Raw genomic sequence first — 19,282 nt, forward strand, 5'->3', positions numbered from 1 at the left:
AATCCCAATATTATACAAACTATTTGACAGAATAAACAAAGAGGGAGTTCTACCAAATTCATTTTATGACACAAACATGGTACTGATCCCAAAGCCAGGCAGATCAAAAACAGAGAAAGAAAACTATAGACCAATCTCCTTAATGAATATAGATGCAAAAATCTTAAATAGGATACTAGCAAAAAGACTCCAGCAAGTAGTCACAAGGGATATTCACTATGACCAGGAAGGATTCATACCAGGAATGCAAGGATGGTTCAAAATTAGGAAAATCATCCACATAAGTGACCATATTAACAAGCAAACCAATAAAAATCACATGATTATCTCAATAGAGGCAGAGAAAGCCTTTGATAAATACAACACCCATTCCTATTGAAAACACTAGAAAGTATAGGAATAGAAGGCCCTTTCCTAAAAATAATAAGCAGCATATATCTAAAACCATCAGCAAACATCATCTGTAATGTGTATAAACTAGAAGCCTTCCCAATAAGATCAGGAGTGAAACAAGGATGTCCATTATCACCTCTATTATTTAACATTGTACTAAAAACACTAGCAGTAGCATTTAGAGAAGAAAAAGAAATTGAAGGTATTAGAAATGGCAATGAGGTATCACTCTTTGTGAATGATATGATGGTTTACTTAAAGAATCCTAGAGAATCAACCAAAAAGCTAGTCGAAACAATCAACAATTTTAGCAAAGTTGCAGGATACAAAATAAACCTGCATAAGTCATCAGGATTTCTATATATCTCCAACCCATTTCAGCAGCAAGAATTAGAAAGAGAAATTCCATTTAAAATCACCCTAGGCAAAATAAAATACTTAGGAATCTATCTGCTGAGACAAACACAGGAACTATACAAACACAACTACATATAACACTCTCCACACAATTAAAACTAGATCTAAACAATTGGAAAAACATTGATTGCTCATGGGTGGGATGAGCTAACATAATAAAAATGACAATCCTACCCAAGTTAATCTACTTATTTAGTGCCATACCCATTGAACTACCAAATAACATTTTTACTGAATTAGATAAAAACATATTGGAAGAACAAAAGATCAAGGATAACCAGGGAAATCATGAAAAAAAAATGTAAAGGAAGGAGGACTTGCAGTCCCAGATCTCAAACTATACTATAAAGCAGAGTTATCAAAACAATTTGGTAATGGCTAAGAGACAGAAAAGAGGATCAGTGGAATAGACTTGTGTTGTAGTGAAATCACTTTTGAAGATTGATATAATATTAATTTATGGTCGCTAAGGAATTCACTGATGAAATTCCTAAATGAAACACTCAAGTCAGAATGGAGTTGTGGTGGTTTAATTACAACGGGAGTAAGAGAGAAGAAGAGGGAGAGAAGGAGCGAGGGCGAAAAGGAAAAAGGTTAACTCAACCTTCTGGCAAAACCAGAGGGAGTTTAGGCCCAAAGGCCAAGGTAGAAAAGAGAATCAGTCCTCGACTCACGTGACCGATCTGAAGAAAGCTGTCTGCGGGACTCCTCTCTGCTCAAGTTCCTAGCACAAACTGCACCTAACTCTGTCGCTAGGAAGTGAGCGAACTCCAGAGGCTGCTCTTTACGTCACTTCCTCTGCCTCACAAGTGGTGGCTCAAGCTTGGCTCAGGACAGCCCAGGTGGGCAGTTAGTTATTTCTGATTTGTCATTGACTAGCACATGCCCATGTAGTGTGGGTGTGCACAATTTTTGGGTGCTAGACCAAGCAAGATGGAGATTTTAAAAATCACACTTGGGGTAAATGAACTCAGCAAGACAGTCTATGATAAACCCCAAAATCCCAGTTTTGGGGACCAAAACCCACTTTTTGATAAAAACTGCTGGGAAAACTGGAAGACAGTATGGGAGAGATTAGGTTTGGATCAACATCTCAAACCCTACACCAAGATAAACTCAGAATGGGTGAATGACCTGAATATAAAGAAGGAAACTATAAACAAATTAGGCAAACACAGAATAGTATACTTGTCAGATCTTTGGGAAAAGAAAGACTTTAAAACCAAGCAAGAGCTAGAAAAAAAAACACAAAATGTAAAATCAATAATTTTGTTTATAGCAAATTAAAAAGTTTTTGTACAAATAAAACTAATGCATCCAAAATTAGAAGGGAAGCAACAAGTTGGGAAACAATCTTCATTTCAAAAACCTCTGACAAAGGTCTAATTACTCAAATTTGTAAAGAGCCAAATCAATTGTACAAAAAAATCAAGCCATTCTCCAATTGAAAAATGGGCAAGGGACATGAATAGGCAATTTTCAGTTAAAGAAATCAAAACTATTAATAAGCACATGAAAAAGTGTTTTAAATCTCTTATAATCAGAGAAATGCAAATCAAAACAACTCTGAGATATCACCTCACACCTAGCAGATTGGCTAACATAACAGCAAAGGAAAGTAATGAATGCTGGAGGGGATGTGGCAAAGTAGGGACATTAATGCATTGCTGGTGGAGTTGTGAATTGATCCAACCATTCTGGAGGGCAATTTGGAACTATGCCCAAAGGGTGCTAAAAGACTGTCTGCCCTTTGATCCAGCCATAGCACTGCTGGGTTTGTACCCCAAAGAGATAATAAGGGAAAAAACATATACAAAAATATTTATAGCTACGCTCTTTGTGGTGGCCAAAAATTGGAAAATGAGGGGATGTCCATCAATTGGGGAATGGCTGAACAACTTGTGGTATATGTTGGTGATGGAATACTATTGTGCTCAAAGGAATAATAAAGTGGAGGAATTCCATAGGGACTGGAACAACCTCCAGCAAGTGATACATAGAGGATCAGAACCAGGAGAACAATGTACACAGAAACTGATACACTGTGGTACAATTGAATGTAATGGACTTCTCCATTAGTGGCAATGCAGTGACCCTGAACAACTTGGAGGAATCTAGGAGAAAGAACACTATCCATATCCAGAGGAAACACTGTGGGAGTAAAGACACTGAAGAAAAACAACTGCTTGAATACATGGGTGGAAGGAATATGGTTGGGGATTTACTCTGAATGAATATCCTAGTGTAAACAACAACATGGAAATAGGTTCTGATCAAGGACACAAGTAATACCCAATGAAATTGCACATTGGCTGCAGGAAGAGTGGGTGGAGGGGAGGGAGGGAGGGAAATTATGTGATTATTGTAACCAAGGAATAATGTTCTAAGTTGACTAAATAAACTTATTCCCATGGGGAAAAAAATAATAAAGTCAGTTCTAAAACTTCAAAACAAAAGCAAAAACAAAACAACAAAGAAACTCTTACCTTCCATCTTAGAATCAACACTGTGTATTCATTCCAAGGCAGAAGAACAGTCAGAGCTAGGCAATGGAATTTAAGTGACTTGCCCAGGGTCACACAACTAGGAAGTATCTGAAACAAGATTTAAACCCAGGACCCCCCCATCCCTAAGGCCTGGCTCTCAATCCACTGAGCCACTCAGCTGCTCCCTAGAGCATTCTTCAATGATCTACCAATATGGTAGATCTGTCAAAATTCTGTCAAAAAAGGAACTGAGATTAATTTGACATATCCTTTTAAAAAAATAATATTGGAACAAACCAATTAATCAGATTAGGCAGGAGAAACACAAAGTGAGAATTTGACCAAAAGGGGAGTAAGGGGGAAAGAGAGAGACATTTTTATCTTTTGTGTCTTTGCTTATGATTTATAGAGCGCTAATAAATATTTATTGAGTTATATGCCAGGCAAAAATAAAAAGAGACAAAAGACAATCCCTGCCCTCAAGGAGCTTACATACAGACTGGGAAATCAATATGTAAACAAATATATATAAAACAAGTTATATATATATAGAATAAAATTAAGAGGGTAGGCACTAGAATTAAAAGGGATTGGAGAAGGCTTCCTGTAGAAGGCAGCATTTTTGTTGCTTAGTTGTTTTCAGCCTTTTCTCATTCTTTGTGCCTCCATTTTTTTGGTCAAGATACTGGAGTAGTTTACCATTTCCATCTCCAACTTATTTTATAGATAAAGAATTGAGACCAATAGTGTTAAGTGACTTGCCCAGTATCACACAGCTAGTTTCTAAGATCAAATTTGAACTTGGAAAGCCAAGTCTGTCTGACTTCAGGCCCAGCACTCGATCAACTTCAACACCTATCTGCCCAAGGCAGGGTTTTAGTTAAGATTTTAGGAAGCTAGAGAGGTAAGAAGGTAAAGATGAGAGAGAGCATTTTAGGCATGGGGGACAGCCAGAGAAAATGTCTGGAGCTAAGAGATAAAGTGTCTTCTTTGTGCAACACCCAGGAGACCAGTGTCACTGAATGAAGGAGAAAAAGAAGAGTTTTGGGGTGTCTAAGTATCATCTGGGTAAGCTGGGAGTCATCAACTACTAGTGAGATAGCCAACTATCAGGTCTTGCCAGGTACTGTGCCACTACATCTCCAAATACTCTAGGCCTTATTCAACCACCCTGCCACTATGACCTCTAGACTCCCATGCATTGGCATCTGATTAGCACAGACCCTTGGGCTTTGCTATCTGCCCTTCTATAGCCCCTCTGGCACCTTCCAGTTCTTTCTAACAGCACTGCAGCTGAAATTTTTTATTTGTGTTATCTCCCCATTTAGAATGTAAGCACCTTGAGGGCAAGGAATGTTTCACTTTTCTACTTGTATACCTAGTAAATAAGCATTTAATAAATTGCCTTTTCCTTTATTCTTTCCTGATCCACTGATGACAAAACACAACTTGGAAGGATAATATAAGCTGTCAGTAAAAGAGTTAATTCTGACAAAAAGAAAAATACCACTTCATTCCAAGACTGGAGGAAAGGATAAAAGAATGGACTCACAGGCTATGGAGGGGTGTGAGGAATGAAAGCCAAAGGAATTCACAAGAGATGGTCTCAATGTATTTCAAGTGGGATGTAAATTCACTGCTGAGAGGCAAGGGATTGGGAGGGCTGATTGAGAATTAATCAAGGAAGAAGCCACTTTGGCTTTTTGGAGAGTTCGGAAGATGACAGACAGTCTAGACTCCTAAGTATATACAGCAATATATAAAGCTGGGTTTAAAGACTTGGTCTAAAGGGGAGGCACAAGAATATATGTCAATATTCTGACTCTGAAATTTCACCCTGAGGTAAATCAAGGCTACCTTTCCATGATGTCACCTCAAATATTCCTGCTTTTCTTAATAACTGAGTAAGCATCTATCAATCATGAAATTACTTAACCCATTCTTAAATCAATTTGTATTTTTTAGAGAACAACATAGTTTCTTCAAGTTGTAAGTTTTATAAGTTAACTATCAACTATATATAAAGTATTTCCTTCTGTCCTAAACATCTTCCTTCAAATTTTGAGGGCACCCTTTCCTTTTGTTACTATGAAAATTGTTGAATTTAACATGTATGACATGTATAGTTTTATGTATAGCTATGTCAGCATAAATTGATAAGAGTGAATCAAACTTTCTTTGACTATCAATCAGCAACTTTTAAATTAATCAATCAAAAACTTAAGCACCCCTCTTTAACACTAAATAAAAGAGTTCACAAGTCACTTGCTAAAGCGGGTGACAATTCCAGAGGCCACTGCCCTGCCCCTGGGCAGTGCTAAGCAAACTGAAAGACAGCAATTGGCTCCTGTAAAGTAGAGGAAGGGACAGGAAGCGACTTGGAAAAAGGACGACTAAAAAGTCCTGAACTTTGTGAATCTTAAAACTGCTCAAACTCTACCTTAAAACATTTGGTTAAGGCTATTCCCCATTTTAAACAATGAAGGTACTTGGTCAGGAATGTATTGGGAACTTTAAAATTACTCCACCTATACTTAGGCATACTTTAGGGGAAGATAAAGTTGTAAAACTCCTAACTCATACTTATAGTGAGGGCCAAAAACCCTTAAGGTAGGTCTATTTTTAGATCTACTACAAAAGGGTGCTAAGTAACTATGAAGGTCAAATTAATCACTAAAAGGTCAAGCAACTTGCAAGGGACAACCTTAGCAAAGAGGTGTGAAATACTCAGAAGTTTTAGTCTACCCAGAGAAGGTGATAACAAGATGTGAATTAAGAATGGTCAATCCTTTGGAAAATGTCTACTGTGATTGGTAGATGTGAAAATTTAGGGGAGGTGATATAGGAGAAAATTCTCTTTAAAAGGACGTCAGAGGCCTCTGGACTTAGTTCAGCTTAGGAAACTGAATTGGAGTCTCTCAGTGGCTGAACTTAGTTGAGCTCAGGAGCTGAACTGGAGGGTCACTCTGAACACTAGAATTTTGCTTGGAAAAATCTTGTGGTGAGTGATTAAAGACTGACTTAGTTTTCTCTCTTAAAGCTCAGACCTAGGCCAATGGCCTAGGCCCTTTCCTACTATTTCCTCTGCCTCTCTCTCTTTCCCTTCCCTTAATTCCTTCATTTGTATTAATTAAAATCTCCACAAAACCCAGCTGACTTGAGTATTTCATATTTGGGAATTTTTCCCATGGCGACCACTTACTTTTGATTTAAATCAAGACAATGTCTTGAAACCATATTTTTGCAGTCACAGTTTATGGCAACCACTCTTTTGTCTATAACAACTTCTGATCTGGTGTGCTTCTCCTTTGTGACTTTGCCTTCGACTTGGTTTTTGGACTTGGCCTTCTCCTTTGGAGTTTGTCTTGGGAGACTTTGCATTGGTGAGCTGGACTGAAGGAGAAGACTCTTTCCCTGAATCCTGCCTTGGCTTGCTGGGTGAGTAGTGGCCTTCCTTTCCTGGCTTCTGTAGAGATTGGTTCTGGAGAGGCCTTCCTTTCCTGGAGGAGGCCGAATTGGTGGAACCCTTGCTGAAGACATCACCAGATACTCTAACTGAAGATTACCAAGCCCTGCCAGGGCCGAGCTGGACATCAGGGAAACATTTAGGGTAATAAGCTAGACATTTCTCTACCCTCTTCTTACATTTCTCCACTTTCCTTCTTCCCGAAACCTCTTTGTAAATAATGTTACTAAAAGTCATTTTGACTTAAGCTATAATGTTTTAAAATCAGCGACCACTATATTACTTTAGAACTTTCATATTGGCATAAAAACCTATATTTTTGAATTCTTACAATAGTAACTTAAATTAGTGATCATCCCCCTCTTAGTTTGGAAAATTTAGCTTACTATCCTAGCAAGTAGAGATATTCTTATAAAATGAATCAAGTCATAATCAAAGAACTCCATTTTTGTTTTTGTAGCCCCAGTACCTACCAGAGTGCCCAGCACACAGCAGGTATTTCCTAAACGCTTGCTGACTGACTGTTGGGTAAGGGTACTATGGAAGAGATAGAATGAAGACACAATCTCCATCATTATGTTTAGAGATCTTTCTTGGAAAACAAGACATGAGGTATGCTGGTTAGTTTCAAATGGATGGAATAGATGAATCCCCTATGAAGGAAATATGCCTGGAGTAGGTTCACATGGTTAGAGGTCTTCTGACTAAGTCAGTATTTGAGCTAGACCTCAAAGAAAGACCCTATTTTAGTTGCTGCATGGAGCCCAGACCTTGACATCCATCCCTAATCTCCTTAACAAACTCCATTGCTATATCACAGTTGCTGATACTGTTGACATACCAACAAGATGTTGAACATTCTCCAAATGAAATGCATTTTCTCCCTGCTACCCTGCTCCTCCAACTTCCCTATTTCTGTTAAGGGGATAGCTGTCCTTCCAAGAACACAGGTTTACATCCTCTTTCCTCTAGTTAGCTGCCAAGCCTAATTGTTTTAACTTTCCATAACTCTCCCCAAGCATCCCCTTCTCTCCACACACATTGCCACCCCTCAGACTTCAGGTATTCATCACCTGATAGATGCTGTTGCAATAGCTTTCTCTTCATCTTCTTGATTCTATCACTTTTTCCAATCCATCTTCCACAGAGATGTCAAGATAATCTTCCAATGACATAACCAAGTCACTTCTCTGTTCAAAAGCCAAGGCTGTGTACTAGGGAGTACCTAAGATGAAATGGGAATGCCTTATAGAGGCATTTACCATCCTCACAACCATGCTCCTAGCAAGGTATCCCAAATTCTCTCACTAACGATAAGCTCTAGCCAGACTGAATGACTCCAAACCAAGAACGCTCTTTTCTCTGGTCTCAGTGTTTTCACAACAACCTGTCTCTCCAAGTTTCTAATTTATTATCTTTTTAAAAATCAACAACAAAAAATCCATACCACCTTCTGTCTTAGAACCAATAAATACTAAATATCTATTCTAAAGCAGAAGAGTGGTAAGGGCGAGGCAACTGTGGTTAAGTGACTTACTTGCCCAGAGTCACATAGTTAGGAAGTATCTGAGGCCACACTTGATCCCAGGTCCTTCCAATTCCAGCTCTGGTGCTCTGCTCTATCCACTGTTACCTAGATGCTACAATTTATTACCTCTTATCTCAGCTCTCTGAATCCTGACCTCAAGGCTCAATTTGACCTCCTCTGGAAAACCTTGCTGGTCTGGGAAAACTCTGCAGCAGTTGGTATTCCATCTCCCAATTTCTCTCCCATAAGGTTCATTTTCATTCCTTTCTGGGCCCCATTCCTAACTTCCTTTGGATTCCAAAACCATGATCCTCTACTGCTGGCTCATCATGGAATGGGGCCTTTTTGCCCTGGAACAAACTATGACCATAGCTCCTTCTAGAGCTTCCATTGTAGAAGGGTCTATGCTGGTCTGCCTGCACTCCACTCCAGGCTTCCTCTAGGCTCTAAAACAATATCCCACACAGAGTAACTTCATTACCTCTCTACTACTCACTTTTCTGCTCCTTTTTTGTGGGTAAAATTTCAATTTAAACAAATGTATATTTAAAACAGTAACTGTTTCATCTTGCTTTTAATTGTAATCCCAGAAGAAATGCACGGCATATAGTAAGTACTTAATAAAAGATTGAGGGTAGCCATCGGGTTGTTGACCCCTGGTGAACCAAGGCTTTGCTCACCCAGCATGTGAAGACTGCTTCGGCGGAACAGGTGGAAGAAACCAACAAGAAGGTTCAACGGCTGAGATGGCGATACAGCAAGGCACTGTGGAGTGCTTAGGGCGTGTTGGAGCACAAAGGACAACACGGCCATCCAATGCAGCTGAGGAAGTCTCCAGGTGTAACGACTTTTCGTGCCACTGGACCCAGGCTTCCAACGCCGAGAGAGTGGGACTGTCTCTGTGCATCAACTTTTCCACTTAAATCTTCATGTAAAAGTGTCTTTGTGCACAAAAACGCACAAAGACAATCATCATCCTCAGTTACCGAGAGACTACTACTACTACTACTACTAATAAAAGATTGCTTCCTTCTTTCCTTATATGTGTACATGTCATCTTGCTAGTAGACTGGAAATACCCTGAGTAAGTTCCATTTGGCTTTTGTATACCCACTGTCTAACAATGGTTTCTGAACATAGCATGCATTAAAAAAAAAGTTTGTTTTTTAAATTAATTAATTTAATTGTTATTTGTCCTTCTTTGGATCTTTGGTTTTATTCAACAAAGTCATCAGATATTCTTCTGCCCACTTATGGGGACCTTCCTGATAATTTGCCCTGCTGATATGTCATTTCTCTACCTAGAAGCCTTCACTGTCATATCCATAAACTTGTAAAGTTCACTGAGCCTAAACTCTTTCAGATTCTTTGTCAAAATGTTAACGAGCTTATGCATGGTACTGACCTCCAAGAAAAACTTGGTTTACACTGTTTCATCCACCCAGAGAACAGCCTGTATCTCTACTTTTTGTTTCTGCTCTCTAAGATGAAAATATCTCCTTCCCTCAACTCTACTTGAAAATATATTTCCAGGTAGAAACTTGAAAGCTTTTCTGAAAGTCTCCATAAAGTCTGTCCACCAGCTCTTGTACCTACAAAGCTAATTGACTGGTTTGAAACTAAGTTTCCCCACAAAGAAACCATGTGCTCTTTCTTTTGGTAAATTACATGTGCAGGAGTGACCTCAGCAAAACTGCAATGAGGATTCACATAGGATGGCCTCAGTAACTCAGAAAGGTATCGGTAGGTAGAGCCAAAGATTTCTGTCTTCCAAGCAGAAAGCTGATCAAAATGGAACACCACTCAGGACCAGTATAAACAGTTCACTCAGAATAAGAATACTCTGAAAGGCGATGCATGTAGTACAAATCTCATACCACATAGAGCTGTGAATTTACTATTTCTTTGCGGATAATATGTACACTGAGGCAAATAGCATTAATTAGTAAATTTTAAAAGATAATCTCATTAAAACATATCTTTATTGTAAAATCAAATATTAAATTCAGTTAAGTCCAATCAACTTTTCTCAAAGTTTTCTTGAAAAGAAAACAAACAAAAAATGATGCCAGATAAGCAGAATTGAATTGAAAGAAGTATAACTTGTAGTTATTCATTAAGTCACTGTTTGGAGGAGTCAGAAATTGAAAATTCTCTTATTGCAGGATCATAGATCTAGGGCTAGAGGTAAGCTCATGGAACATCTAGTCCAACACCTTCAATTTACATTCCAAGAAACTAAGGCCCAGGGAGGCTGAGAGCCTCACTTATTCAAGGTCACCACAGAACCCAAACCTCTAAGTCCAGAGCTAGCATATATCCAATATACTATAATGCCTCTTTCTCTATGAAGAAATAAGACATTCTAGGTATTTCTATTGGTTTTCTATGAAGTAAATTCCATTTGGGGTAATCAGGACATTCCAAAAAAGAAAGGACATCAATTTTAGTTACTTTAAACCTACTCTTGGTAGTGAAATAAGATAATCTAAATCTTAAAATCCCATTAATAAACCACTTCAAAATACTATCTACCTAGCCTGAAAAAAGATTCCCAAAGGGCATAGGAAAGAAAATGCCAGTTATCTTTATTTAGGGAAAAACTATATCTGATTTTTCTCCCTTCTTTCATGAAAAGTAATTAATTAGGATGAAAGGAAATAGTTACTTCTTCAAGGAAGTGACAAGAATATTTTGACGTAAGATGAAATTATAAAGTATACAAGAACCCTTTATTCCACAATGTAACAAGCTCAAACTCCATTTTATAAAATGTAATGTGCAACTTGCTTAGAACTCTGTATTTTACAATATCTAATTAGCCAAGCTTACTCTTCCAATGCCTTGTCATAGGCTTAATGAATTCAGTGTGTGCTGGATTTCCATAATAGCATAAATAGTTTTGTCTTGTGATTCTGAGTAAACAGCTCTAAAACTCTTCTTCAGTGTGGGCTTTTAGCCAGGAAGTTTTAGAAGGCAATAAGAGTAGAGGCTATCACCAGTACTCAAGAGCTCATCCTAATGTGAAAGTGACCACCTACTTCCAGGGAGTTTTAATTCTTTCAACAAATCCCAGAAACCATATAATGAATGATCCAGATTCAAATGAGTTTCCTACTTCCACAGCTGGTAGTCTACCATGTGTTGAAATCTACAATTATTTTTACACCTTTGTCTATGAACAATGAACTGAACACTTATCTTCCATCTCAATACAATCATTTATATAAAATGCGTATCTGAACTGTAGTTAAATATTAACTTTTACAAACCGATAAGTATAATCCATTAAAAGGTATTTTGTTCACAAGGTAGGGTGTGTGAGAACAAGATTCTTTCTAGTCAACTGTCATATCCGAAGGTACAATAATAATTTTTTACTTCCCTTCTAAAGTAGATCCATTTTATCTTTATCAAAATAAAAAAGCATCAAATTTACCGAAAGTTTTGAATATTTCTGAATACTCTGAAAATTATTTGTGGTACACTTAGAAGGAAAACCTATTATGAAGTCTGATTAGTAAACTATATCCCTATTAACTTCAGACATAAATATTCTGCCATGCTGATTCACTTTTTATAAATCTTGCCAAATCAATACACACTCAGCTAAAATACTCCAAGATCAAATTGTAAAACAACATTCACCATTTGCTAATTATCAATCTGTTTTAGACTAAATTTGAGACTCTGAACACTTAAAAATGTTTGGTTCTAAATGAGAAAGAACTATTTCCCCAACTTCCAATGAAATATTAAATTGTTCCAATCTCAGGTCCTAGTCCTGGACCCCTGGACAAGTCACTGAAAGACCCTAAGCCTTAAGAGTTCTTTGCCTGTAAAATGAGGGAGCTGTTCTTAGATATCTCTACCAGCTCACAATCCAGGAGTGTGTGTTCCAGCAGTATTTTCTTCTTTTAAGATGAAGAGACGAAGGTCCCTACTCTGTTTCTAGAAGTCTCTGCACAGACCATGGTTCCCTTTTGCAATCTCCTCAACCTCAAATTTACAAATTCATTTTTTTTTACAAACTTACAAATTCATTTGTAAAATGGGGATAATGATTTCCTCAGAATAGTTCAGTCATTATGAGGAAAATGTTTTGCACACCTTAAAGTTATAGACATAGGTGAAATGAATAACTTCTTGAAATAAAAACTTGAAATACTTGAATTAAATCAAAGAAAAAGATATATGGGTATTTTGATGTGATTTGGTCCAGAGAACAGAGAATCTAAAATCTAAAAATTTTGCATTTGCATTGTTTTGGCATACATTTTCCCCGTGTCCTCTTTCTGGGCTAGCTTGTTACTATTACTAGACCTCACTAGATTAAAACATTAACATGAATTGTAGTATGATCATAGCTTAAAACATTTATTAACTTACCTCATTAAACACAGGGTACATGACTGCATATAGTGGCATAGAAACCATAGAAGTGGTCTCAGCTTCATTCTTCATCTCTTCCATTGTCATCCTCATTCAAAGACCAACTACAGTAGAAAAACAGTGCTAAAAAGTAGAAGACTCTTCATTCACTGAAGTTTTTTTTTTCTTTTGCGTCAAGAATGGATGATTCAAATCTACTGACCTGGTTGTAAAAGAAATAAGAAAGACATACAATCATGATAAGATACATCAAAACTTTATATCTTCCAGATGAAAATGTCATTTGCAGACTACAATATTATAATCTCAACTAGGTACTTCTCTTTCTGCCAATAGGTATTCATTCCCCTTTCCCAATGAGATTGGGTTAGCATTTTACTCCTAATTTTTAGTCAAGGAGAGAAAGAGGAGAACTAGGAGACAAAGAAAGAGGAATTCATGACCAAACAGAAATTTTGGTTAAGAAGGAGAGACAAATAGTGGAGTGAGGAAATATTGTAGCCTTCTAATTCTGATTTTTTTCTTCTGATTTTTTTAATACAAGATGAACTTTAAGTAAAAATATGACTAGTTTCAAAGATACTTACATGAAGGAAATGGAAAGTTAAATGTTTGAAATGAAATTATGAGGAAACACTGCCATGAACATTGTTTTATTCATTCAGAAAAAGTTTATTTGGTGAGAAGAGGGAGATATGAAGATGACCTTATCATTTTTTATAATCCAGGGACCTAAGATCTGGTAGAAAACATAATACAAGCCAAAAAATATATGTGTACATTCTTTTGTACTCATTTGTTAACTTGTTCCTCCCATTTTCTGTGAAGGTGACCACACAGCCCCTGATAAACTAACACTTTGCTAGTTCTTTCTATTCTAGAGGAAGGCAAGAGTCTCCAAACTTGGAAGAACAAATGAGCAAAAGGAATCCAGAAGTCAAAATCCAGACTGTTTTATAAGTAGCACATCATCAGTCATCAATGCTCCAGAAGCAACGATTGTACTTTCCAGGTGATCTTGGGGAGCAACACATTTTGGACTCTAGCCCAGTAGAATGAATCATCCAGCAATTATGCTGCACCTGGAAATGAACTTAGTGAAACCAATATTATGTAGGAACTGAGCTAAGTCTTTTTTTTTTAAACCCTTATCTTCTATCTTAGAATTAATACTGTATTGGTTCCAAGGCAAGAGTGGTAAGGACTAGACAATGGGGTATGACTTGCCCAGGGTCACATAGCTAGGAAGTGTCCGAGTTTATATTTAAACCCAGGACCTTTCATCTCTGCACTTGGCTTTCAATTCACTGAGCCACCTAGCTGGCCCCTGAGCAAAGTTTTGAGGATAATCTCCCAGAGACCAAAGCAATATAGGAATGGGTATGCCCCAAGGACAAAAGTGCTAAAAAGGTTCAATGGAACTTTTGGGCTAAAATGAAGTAGGGAATCTGTAGAAAGGGAATGTTGGAAGAAAAGGATTTTGATGGGCTAAGATCAAATGGGAGAAGCTGGAAGGTAATAAGGAAGCATTCTAGGTAGAAACTGCATAGCAAGAGAAGTGGGAAAATATATGGTAGACAGCAACATGTTAAAAAAACAGAAATATAGTTGGGTCCACAAGTCCTTGAACAACAGGTAAATTCTGACTTTTGTTCTCTAAGGAGGACTATTTGTGGTTTTTAAAAAATATATGATCAGAATGATGATTCAGAAAGATTAATCCAACCAGAAGGAAAACATGTGGACAGAACCTCACACTGCCTCTGGGCAACAACACTGACTCCCTAGACTGGCTTTTTGGGGAATTCCAACCAAAACGACAGAGCTGGAAGGATGCTCTGAGGAGGACTGGTTCAGCCACTGAGCCTTCACCTCTGCATAAACAGGCAAGTCCAGAGCCTGTGAAGCCAAAGTTTCTGAGGGTCCCTTGGTGAAACTGTCCACTGAGTGGGACAGGGCCTTGGAGAACAGGTCTCAGTCCTGTGTTGGAAGTATTCTAGCAATCCCTGCTAGGGTAGGATACCCCGGTCTTTGAACTCAAATCTTCCAGTCATTTATGAACTGTGACCCCACAAATAAAGTCTTCTGTAAATAGCCTTAAAAATTTTTTCAGGAAAAAAAAAGGAAAACATTCAGGAAACATTATAGGAAGCTCCTTTATTACTTCAAATGGACAAGCAGATCTGCAGGGACAGGTCCCCTGTTATATGGCCACCGCCTCCTCTCTACTACCTGGGATAACCATATGATTCTTGGTTAGAAATCTTGTCTCTAATTCAATTAAGAAGAAATGTTTACAAACACAAAACTTTACCAAGAAGTTGAGCTAATAGAACAAGCAAAGGAGCCACAAACCTAGAGGAGAAAGAAGCCAGAAGTTCAGTTTCAATTCTGCTGAGTTTTAAGGTACTAACCGGATCTGGGAACAGAGTTCAGGAAAAAAGCTGGAAATGATGATATAATTTGCAAGCTATTCCTAAAAGGATCATACTCCAAGGCAGAGGAACTGATGAGATCACCAAGAGAAGTGGATGATGATAGAACCTTAGACAACAACAATACAGAACAAAACAGAAAAGGGAGGAAAGGGATCAGAGATGTAGAGGACCTAGAGTTTTAAGCAGTAAAGAATCTTCAGTCAAATGCTAGAGAAGTTAAGGAGAACTTTGATTGAGAAAATGTAACTTGACAATTAGGGGACAAGTGGTGATTTTACTAAGAATAATTGCAGTTAATTGGTACAGAAAGAAAATCTATAAAGGGTCAAGGAGTCAATAGAGGAAAACACTCATGCGCTCTACTTTCTAGAAGTTTGGTAAATTAAAGAGAGAAGACATTAAAAGCTTACTTACTATGTTGCCAGACACTATGCTAAGAAGTCATCTGAAATGATCTAAAAGTGTAGGAGTTCTGAAAGAAGGTTGGAGGCCCCTTCTAACTTTGCCTAGAATGTCTCTTCTAATTAATACCTGCTATTCCTAACTACTAGAATTCTATATAAAATGTACAACTAAGTACTTCTAAATCTGTTTTATTGATTTTATTTTAAATACCAGTATTGAAATAGCAGGAAACGGTATCTTTTAAATAAGTGTTTCTAGATTTTTATGGTCAAATATACTTTATGACTAAAGGTGACCCCTTTGGTTTTGATGGTTTTGATTTTTTTTCTCATTGTAAATGTGTAGTATCACAGTTAATTTGTGTTAATGTGTTAATTAGTGTGCTGGCTTGGAAACTTAACCACTACTTATAACATCATTTCTTCAAGAAACTGTCATCTGAGTTCAAAATAGCCTAACATTGATCAAAATTTGATAAGTCACATGCATTCAATATATCCCAAAAACCAATAAATAAGCTTTTGGACTACAACGTTTTCAAGGACTGGAAATTATCTGAACTAGAACTTCCAAACCGGATGGTTTCACCCATATCACAATGAAATTGGATTTTGAAGATGACCTCTTGGGACTATTTAGTAGGATTTTTAAAATGTATATTTTGTTTTTACTAAGTTAAAATATGCTTCCAAGAGATACACAGCAAAGTTTCCTACTGCAGGGCTCTTCTTAAAAGGTCTTGTCAAGAAGATAAGAAGTCAATCCCCAAGGAATAGCAGGGTACTGGCCCTGCTCTAGTTCCAGGCTGCAGCTCCTGTATTCCAGACCAAGGGAATTCATGAACTTTTCAAAAAAGTCAAGGTGGCTTCTTTGTCATCATCTATTACATTGTTATCAGGACAATGTAACAAGGCATTAAATTCTTATCTTAACATAATTGATATAAAAATCTCCATGAGAATAACCCCCCCCCCCCCCCCCCCCCGGAACATTTTGAAAGCAGAAGGAACCCCATGCTCGATCCTAAGTCAAGATCATCAGCAAGTTCTTAGAAATCTTTGCTTTCAGGGTCCCCTTTAAGATCTCCAACACAATTTTCTAGGAGGCATTTGTCTCAGATTTCTCATACCAAGTACACTGGCTCCAATACATACCTGATAAATAAAGGTAATCAGTGATGACAGAAAAGGACCATACTTTTTGCCTAGTTTCACTAAGTCCCTTGAACAAACCCATTTATAGGCACAGAGGGTGTGTCACTGACTAGCTCAGTGAAGAATCCCTGAGGTCATCCACCCCACCCCACTGCCTTGGCCCTCTGGTGAAGGGCAGGCTAAGCCTCATAATCAGCATTTCTGGAAAACAGCCTCCATGTGGAATATGAGATAACTAGAAGAGAAGGATTCCTTTGTAAGTACCAGGACAGATGACTGAAGAGGGCTCCCTCAGAGAGGAGAGCTAAGGCAGTCAAGTTCATTTTGCATTTGAATCCTAGTCAGAGGGGCCTGTCTGGCTTTTCTTGTAGATAAAATCTGGTCTGACCCTTATCACCTGCTCCTCTTTTTGTACTTGCCCCTCTAGGTTTACTTCCAGACCTCCTGGCAGAAGCCCATTTTCTACTTTGCATAATGACTGGTTGTCAAGTGTGATAAATTCCAGATACTCAACCAAGATTAGTAAAAAATAACAAGTTCTATTTTTTTTAATAGTAAAACAATAATTCTAAGATTTGCTGTTTAGCTCAATGATTATTAAACCTGGGTGAGAAAAAACTATCAATTCTTCCCAAAGCCTTCAGTAAACAAGCCAATTTCCTTTTTCTAATTCTCCTAACCTTAGTCACTGCTCCCCTTATGAAAGAGTCTAAAGATCTGACATAGCCACTAAACAACTCCTTTACAAAGATTCATCTGAAAACTAAGACGAAAATGAAGTAGTAAATGAATCCTATTGTCCAGTTTCAACTAAGCCTTGGATTTAGTCATTTTCAGTGTCTGCTTGGGAGAGTAAACAGAGTACAGCTGGACCTGCAAGCAGAATCTGGAGGTGGGTTCAAATTCTGTCACTAACATGTCCTAGGTGTGTGATTAAGGAAATCCTTAGTTCTTCTCAGCATCAGATTTCCTCATCATCTGTAAAATAATGATGCCTGGAGTTCCTAAAGGATTTGTGATGATCAAATGACAATGGATATAGAGCACTTTACAAACCTCCAGAGTTATATGTGAGTTTTTATGTATCAAGTTTCCAAAAGCAGCAAAAATTTCAAATTTAGTTGAATTCTACTTTTGTGCAAAAGGATTTTGAAAAGTTGGGCAGAGTGAAAAAAGGTTCATGGGCAACAAGTGTTGGATTCTGAATCTCTAAGGCAAAGATCTAACCTTGTGTATCTTCATATCCTCATTTATAAAGTGAGCTTTGACAAGGTTCTTAGAAAAGTAAAATCTCATCTTTCTTATTCTCACTGATTTGCCTTTATCACTTCCTAAAACCTCTGTGACCTAGGACAATTCATACAATCTCTCATCTCTGACTTTGGTTCCTTACTATTAAAAGATGGGGATGGGTTGATGGTGGGGTGTGGATGAAGTGGCCTGGGAAGTTCCTCCCTTCTGGTCTCTATCTACAGTCTTATGACCTCCTATAGACACCGAAAAGTATTTCCAAGTCCATGAAAATGTATTCTTCCTCAACTGTAAAAAGTCACTTTTTTTAAAATCCTTAGAATCAATACTAGTAAACTGGTTCTAAGTCAGAAGAGCACTAAGGGCTAGCAAGGGTCACATAGCTAGGAAGTGTCTAAGGGCTCACATTTCTAAGCCTGGATCTCCATCTCCTGAGATACCTATCTGCCCCCACTAAGGAATTTTAATAAGGAGGTCTTCTCAGTTGTGTGATCCTGGGTTACTATTGTAACACTCAATTGTGAATCAATTCAGTCCAGCTAGTCATAAAGTTCAACATAATCTTGTGCTTCTGAGACTATCCTAGAATCACCGTTTTCCTTAAGACACATCCACCTCACTAACTGCCTAAGGAAGCAAAGATGGGATCCCATTCTCTGTTAACTCACCAGGTCCTCTTCTCTTAGAGCTAGAGTAAGGTAATAGGATGCTGAGCCCACTTGCCAGGCTGCAAAGATCTGAGAAGCCTGGCTTCCAGTGTTGTCACCAATAAAAAAACAGAATGTACTAATAAACCCAGAAGGTTTAATAGGAGAACTCAAGAGTTTGTATGTAGTTTCCACTTGGAGAACTTCCTAAATACCTAACAGTGGTCTCCAGGTAGTCTAGCCCCTTGTTAGTGAGAGTAAAGCAGAATCGCTTTCTCTCACTGAGCCAGTCCTGCCTTGGAGACAATGTTATATAAAATAAGTATCTCTATTCAAAGAGAAGGTACAAACTGAGGATCAGAATAAGTTGTCCCTGACTATAAAGGATATAGCTATCCAACCTACCACAATCTACATCCCTCGCAAGAGGGAGTCTTCTGGTCTTCAAGCTAACCTACCAGCTCCCTGTTTCTACCTAAGTGTTCCCCCAAAGGAGCTGGCTATGCTGCCGATCTATGACCCTCAGTAATTGATATGATTGAGTTAAAAAATCTGTCTCCAAAACCTGTTATGACTGCTCTCAAAATGGCTAAGTCCAATCCCGGTGGGTCTGACCCCTGACATAAAAACCTCAAAGCCAACCTGACAAGATTTTAGACAAAACATTCTGGAAAGTTGATAAAAATACAGCAGGTAGAGTTAGAT

At 37.9% G+C, this 19,282-nt stretch overlaps 1 protein-coding gene across 2 annotated transcripts in view; it reads right to left on the reverse strand.

Moving 5' to 3' along the window:
• Positions 1–19,282, reverse strand: part of PDCD10 (programmed cell death 10) — a 57,544-nt gene that overhangs the window by 24,551 nt on the left and 13,711 nt on the right. For both annotated transcript variants that reach the window (XM_007502254.2, XM_056807350.1), the window contains one exon: positions 12,680–12,884. In XM_007502254.2, coding sequence (XP_007502316.1) covers positions 12,680–12,775 — 96 coding nt within the window. In that variant the 5' untranslated portion in view covers positions 12,776–12,884. The remainder of the gene's footprint in view (positions 1–12,679; positions 12,885–19,282) is intronic.

The sequence above is a fragment of the Monodelphis domestica genome, chromosome 8 (genome assembly GCF_027887165.1).
Source record: "Monodelphis domestica isolate mMonDom1 chromosome 8, mMonDom1.pri, whole genome shotgun sequence".
Taxonomy (NCBI): Eukaryota; Metazoa; Chordata; class Mammalia; order Didelphimorphia; family Didelphidae; genus Monodelphis; species Monodelphis domestica.